The 6,936-nt window shown below is 39.2% G+C and overlaps 2 protein-coding genes across 2 annotated transcripts in view; both read left to right on the forward strand.

Annotated features, from left to right (window-relative positions):
* LOC140941731 (adrenocorticotropic hormone receptor-like) overlaps positions 1–237 on the forward strand; it is a 1,322-nt gene extending 1,085 nt beyond the window's left edge. The window contains exon 1 of the mRNA XM_073390748.1: positions 1–237. This exon is cut by the window's left edge and continues 1,085 nt beyond it. Within this exon, the coding sequence (XP_073246849.1) occupies positions 1–102 (102 nt within the window). The 3' untranslated portion in view covers positions 103–237.
* A 4,442-nt stretch (positions 238–4,679) lies between these two features.
* Positions 4,680–6,936, forward strand: LOC140941742 (adrenocorticotropic hormone receptor-like). Its single transcript, XM_073390757.1, has one exon. The coding sequence runs from the start codon at positions 4,814–4,816 to the stop codon at positions 5,813–5,815; it is 1,002 nt and encodes a 333-aa protein (XP_073246858.1). The 5' UTR covers positions 4,680–4,813; the 3' UTR covers positions 5,816–6,936.

Here is a 6,936-nt window from a genome sequence, read left to right on the forward strand (position 1 = left end):
ACATGCGGGGTTATGGTACGAAAACTGCGATCAGTCTCTGAACAAATCAACATTTCCATGAATTCATTAAATCCATCTTCTGGGATTTCAAGTAGCATTTAAAATTTGTAATGTTTCAGCGACATTTTCAGTATTTCATTCCTCGGTACAAGATTATGAAACGGAAAACTTTGACTTCAGATTTCAAGTTCTCAATACAATTTTCAATTTGGAGATGGGGAAATTATTACTGAGAGATAACCCCCAAACACAATGTAATTTGATATGTTTGACTGAAGCCAAAGTTAAGACGTTTGACCATGCAGCCGTTTTTTAAAAGAAGACAATAAAACATTTTCTTTGGTCAAACCATCTCTTGCTTAATTCTAACAGCTCTAAAATGCAACGATATATAAATAGTTTGAATTAGGAAAAAAACCTTTGTAAATATTCTGCTGTAATTTTTTTCAATCTTTTTTTGTGACAAAGTGTTGACCTTAAAGCTTTCAGCCTTTAAATTATTTACACATTTGATTGATCTTTATTTACTCGGATCGTGTACTATACTTAACTTAAAACGATGCATCTGCTTCCGTTTTCACAAAAAATGCGCCAAAAATAGCTAAAAATGAAACTTAACTCATTCTTGTGAAAACTAAAGGAAGTTTTACGATGTTGAAACACGTTAAAGGCAGTCTGTTTAAGAGTTAAGAAGGCGGTCATATTACATTCATTATATTGACAATAAATTGAGCTCAAATCTGTTCGATTCACTGTTCCTAGCACCCATAATTGCAGTGGCAGCTTTAGTAATTAAATCTAGTTATAATTAGCATTTTGTAAAACGAAATGCACTAGCTACAGCCTCTCTCCCTTATCACCAAGTTGCTATTTGAGAATAAGGGTTAAGTAGCAGTAATTGGAGATAAATATAATGCATTCGAAGGATGCAGAAAGCTTACGGAGGGGGTTAGTTTAGAAGAGTGGTCTGTAAAGCGTTTTGATCGCCGGTCCGTGGCAACACCAATACCTCGCGCCTTAAAATAACTGAGAAATGAAGGTAATAAAGCCCCCTGGCTTGACTTGCAAATGACTAGATCTAGGTATTTCAAATCAACGGAGCGTCGGAACTGGATACCAGATTCAATATCGTCTCCAGTAAAAGACGCAAAAATAGTGTCCTCACGTGCTAAATTTAAAATGCATCAACAGACACTCGTGAATAAAAGTATAATTTTTGCGATATTGCATGTTATGATGCTCTGGTGTCAGTATTGTTATGTTTTTGAGGTATGCAATACTGTTGTCGCTGATTTCTGCTCGATATTTGTTTAAAAAAAGTTCCAGCATTTTGGCAAACATAGCCTTATTGAAAAAAAAAAAGGTAATGTACCTTTAGAGTTACATAAAGGAATGTCAAAGATCATTATCACCGTTAAAATTAACTTCGGATCAGTTTGGTAATGCTTGTTGTATCTAGAATTTCCGTCATTTCTAGGAAAAAGGGGGATCACTTTTGAAGTCGGTTCTTTCACGCGGGCGTTGTTTTGTTACTGATTTCTATTCGATATCTGTCCCAAATTAGACATGGTCAGAGAAGCTGGTATTTTGCTAAAACGAGGAACAGGGAACGTGGACCGAGGAATGAGGAACGGGGAAAGGGAAAAAATTGGAACAAAACCTAGTAACTTATATAATTAACCCTTTGCTCTATCAGTAACTTCATTAGTCATGCTTTGTTTTCTTTCCATTTTCATTTTCCAATTTCCCGTTTTAGTTAAATCCAAAAAACCCGAGTGCCATAAATCGAGGCTACCATGAGGCAAATGCTAACACACTATTCAAAATTCAAAAAACAATCACATAAGTGTTGCTTGAGGCCATATAACAGACTCTAATGGATCCGTCAAGAACGTAACGAACCGCGAGATTAGATTAGTTTTAGGAGGTTTCTGGGACGAACTCGTAAACCAACTTAACGGTTGATAATTTTCGTACACTGTTTTCTTAAGGATTCTGTAACTGAAACGACATTTTTCCTTTTTTCAGAGTCTCATTTCCATTTTAATTCCTGAATTTATATTGTTTACTTTACATTTGCGATCGCAGTGATTGATGGTTTCCACAGTGATTGCTGCGAATCGCTGCGATCGCTGGATGAGACCGAGGGAACCTGGGTCCAACAATATAGTTCGCGCCATTCCTCAAATTAAGCATGGCGGCTGTGAATCGTCGACTACTTGAGGCGTGTTTTCTTGTAATTATGGGTGTTTTTCGACCTCGAAGGCGACGGGAAAGACAGAGAACTCATGTTCTACTCAGGACTTAAATCGTTTCACCATTCGAGGGTCACACAATGCAACAGCATAGGCCTACATGTGAAGTAAAAATATTCTTATATATGAATCTATCATATGAGCTCATAAAACACGTTAATTGCTGTCTTTGCCATTTTGACGGCCGAAGGTATCAATGATACGATCCATGTCATTGTTCACTACAGAGTTCCAATATACCTTTCAATGTTAATTAGTGCGATGTTACTGAAACGTTGTTGCCCCATGGTGCTGCGAAGGTACATGTAAGTTTTCAATCAACGCACTGAATGATCGTTCTGCAGAACACAATGCAATGTAGAAGGTATCATTCCAAAGATATGTACCACTTAAGAAAACACTGAAAACATATCAAATAGATCATTCTTGTGCGATGATTGTCTCCGGCATTTCTGGAACAGTCGTGTAGCCTTATCCGCCCACACGACGAAAACTCGCGAACATTTTCTGCTAGGCTTCTCTGTCGATTTTGTAAAATTTAGCAACGCGGGAGAAGGTTTCTTTATCAGGTGTTCCATTGTGACAGATGTTTCCTAAAGCACAGCGTATTTACTGATCATTTACGCTAAACCTGAGCTCAATCTCGGACAACACCTTGTCGGTGGTTAACCTGCGCCACAGACGAAACTCAACTCTGGTTAAGTCCGTCTGCGAAACAGCCCTGGGCTCCACTTGTGTACCAGGATTTGAGTACGTGCCATAATTGGCCTTTTGAAAAAGGCATCGTTGATTTGCCAATCAAGACGAAAGGAAATTTGAAACGTACTTCCGGTAATTCTCTGAGTCCTTTGGGGGCCAGCACAAAGATATCGGCGATGCTTCGCAGACCTTATAGTCTGCTACACAGCCGTTTTCAGTGTCGTCACGCAACGCTAGTGGGGAGGAGCGTTGCGTGACGACACTAAAAACGGCTGTGTAGGCAGTGTAGCAGACTACAGACCTTACTACAGACCAAGGTTAGATTACGTCTGTGAAGCAGGCTATAGGGTGGTGCGATTCCGGTGTTAGCTGCGTTTGTCTTTGCACGTGTTCACCTACAAGGGCTTCAAGGCTGCGCGATGGCGATTGTCTGAGTGCGTTTGCTTCTCGTAATTCAAACTGAGAATTGATCAGTCACTTCTTCATCTTCAGACCCATTACTGATGCTATCTGCCATACGCTATGGAATATTTCTTCACACTACTGTCTCGTGTGAATTTAACTGGATTTACCACGCCGAATTTTGGGCTGCTGCAGCCCCCCTTGCCCCACCCCCCCCCCCCCCCCCCCACCGGCCCGTACACCTACTGTGAGTTTCAGCCTAGTCATGGCTTGTTGAGCGGGACTGAAACTGCAGCCTCCCACTCGGCTCTCTAAAAGCAAATCGCCAAAGACGAAATTAATTTTAGATCAAGGATAAGAAAAGCAATTCTTTTCTTGAACGGCGGAATAGATGTTTTAAAAAAAATTGGAATACATGACATGAAAAATTAATGAAAATTTGAAATGGGACGTTTCGAATTAGCTGACACGACCGGCTGGCAATAACGCAAATGAGGGAGGCTGAAATATGCTTCATTTATTCAGCTCCTTCAATAGACGCAAGTTTTACGACGCTAATTTCTAGGGTATCGTGATCATTTAAAAAGTTCAATATCTTTAGTGAGGCAAAACTGTAATTAGGCAACAGACTGTCAAATACCCCCCCCCCCCCCCCCCTCTTATATAAACCTACGTACAGGAAATTCGCGATAATTAAGCGTTGTGAAATACGTATACTTAAAATCACAAATTTAAAGTATCATCAAGAATTCATAGTATTTATACGAAGAGGCCACTTCATGATAGACTTCGAGAAGTCCTTTATTATTCTTGGGAAAGCCGGAATGAGTCCAAAACGCGATATTCACTTTTTATTAGCCTGCGTACAGCCGCCCCCTAGGGTGTACACGGGCTACTTTACATATATATCCTATCGGCTTTTTTAACGTAATGCTGCTTTTAAATCAACACATATACTGGAAAGTGAAACACCTACTATTGTAGGACAGGTGGCTGTCATGGAGTTGAGACAATTTCGCGTTCGGAGATATTAATTTACTTATCTTAGCTAATTTTCAGTTTCCAATGCGGTGTCTAATTGCGCACTATATATTTATCATGGCTCGAAACTGATTTTCCAAATTGTGGCTCTTGATGCTTCAAGGCCTTGACTGTTATTCATTTGTTCCAGATGTTAGGGTGGTCCAGTCTAATACGGTATTTTCAAATAATCACGAGTTGTCAGGTTGGTAATTATAATTGCGTGAGCGTATCCAATATAAAAGTGTCTGTCATTCCTTTTATTCTAGTTGTCTTACTTACAAGTTTTATTTCCTATACTGCGCTCGAGTGACGAGCTTGTCATTTTAATTACCGCAAGATCATCTCCGCTGCCCACCTGAGTTAATCAAGGTTATTGGATACAAAATGAACTGAGTTATCACCTGGTTACTGAGGGTAAATCTTCGCATACAGACATGTCACTGTTGGGATCGTACCCTTGCACAAACATCTCGGCGCCCACTAGTTTAAGCATCACTTCAGCTACATTCTGTTCAGTCCTCTCCGTTGTAGCTGTAGTAGGAAATATCCTTGTGTTTCTGGCAGTAATTATTGATCCAAATCGCAATCTACGATCGCCTTTCAATTTGCTAGTCGCTAACCTGGCGACAGCCGATTTAATAGTGGGTTGTTTTGCGTTACCAATGTCGGCAGAGTTCTACATTCGCGAGGCTTCTACAAAACAACTTACACTTCTTCCTCGAGATGACGCAAGACGTGTAGGAAGTTTCATCTCGTGTACGGCATCCCTTTTTAGTTTAGCTGCAATGAGTGTGGACAGATTCTTTGCCATTACTAATCCGATGGAATACAGAGTCTACAGAGCTAAATTGAATTCTCGGCGAGCCACAGTCATTTTGCTTTCAATATGGATTATCTCCATTGGGTTGCCCTTTCTGTATTTTAGTGTCGGCTATCTAAAATACCAATTTTTCTTCGCCATCACAGCTGTCGTGACAACTTTTGTGGTACTTTGTCTGACGTATGTGAAAGTTTTCAAAACTTTTAGAAATCAAGTCAGGAATTGGGACAGGCATCAAGGCCCAGCGAGTCATAACCACATCAAGAAGAGAACGATCAAATGGGAGAAAAAAGTAACTAAGACATTTCTGATCATGTTGACCCTTTTTATTTCCTGTTTTCTTCCTTCGTTAATCCTTATCCTGATCATAAGCTTTTGTGCAAGCTGTAACTGTTATTTTATTCACTGGGCGAGAGATTTGAACTACATCCTAATCATGGCTAATTCCAGTATGAATCCGTTTGTCTTTGCCTGGAGACTTCGGCCCTACAGAGACGCGTTTCTTAAGATACTAACATGCGGGGTTATGGTACGAAAACTGCGATCAGTCTCTGAACAAATCAACATTTCCATGAATTCATCAAATCCATCTTCTGGGATTTCAAGTAGCATTTAAAATTTGTAATGTTTCAGCGACATTTTCAGTATTTCATTCCTCGGTACAAGATTATGAAACGGAAAACTTTGACTTCAGATTTCAAGTTCTCAATATAATTTTCAATTTGGAGATGGGGAAATTATTACTGAGAGAGAACCCTCAAACACAATGTAATTTGATATGTTTGACTGAAGCCAAAGTTAAGACGTTTGACCATGCAGCCGTTTTTTAAGAAGACGATAAAACAGTTTCTTTGGTCAAACCATCCCTTGCTTAATTCTAACAGCTCTAAAATTGAACGATATATAAATAGTCTGAATTAGGAAGAAAACCTTTGTAAATGTTCTGGTGTAATTTTTTTCAATCTTTTTTTGTGACAAAGTGTTGACCTTAAAGCTTTCAGCCTTTAAATTATTTACACACTTGATTGATCTTTATTTACTCGGATCGTGTACTATACTTAACTTAAAACAATGCATCTGCTTCCGTTTTCACAAAAAATGCGCCAAAAATGAAACTTAACTCATTCTTGTGAAAACTAAAGGAAGTTTTACGATGTTGAAGCACGTTAAAGGCAGTCTGTTTAGGAGTTAAGAAGGCGGTCATATTACATTCATTATATTGACAATAAATTGAGCTCAAATCTGTTCGATTCACGGTTCCTAGCAACCTTAATTGCAGTGGCAGGTTTAGTAATTAAATCTAGTTATAATTAGCATTTTGTAAAACGAAATGCACTAGCTACAGCCTCTCTCCCTTATCACCAAGTTGCTATTTGAGAATAAGGGTTAAGTAGCAGTAATTAGAGATAAATATAATGCATTCGAAGGATGCAGGAAGTTTACGGAGGGGGTTAGTTTAGAAGAGTGGTCTGTAAAGCGGAAGGTCTTGGGTTTGATCGCCGGTCCGTGGCAACACCAATACCCCGCGCCTTAAAATAACTGAGAAATGAAGGTAATAAAGCCCCCTGGCTTGACTTGCAAATGACTTGATCTAGGTATTTCAAATCAACGGAGCGTCGGAACTGGATACCAGATTCAATATCGTCTCCAGTAAAAGACGCAAAAATAGTGTCCTCACGTGCTAAATTTAAAATGCATCAACAGACACTCGTGAATAAAAGTATAATTTTTGCGATA

Source organism: Porites lutea, chromosome 1, assembly GCF_958299795.1.
Source record: "Porites lutea chromosome 1, jaPorLute2.1, whole genome shotgun sequence".
Lineage (NCBI taxonomy): Eukaryota > Metazoa > Cnidaria > Anthozoa > Scleractinia > Poritidae > Porites > Porites lutea.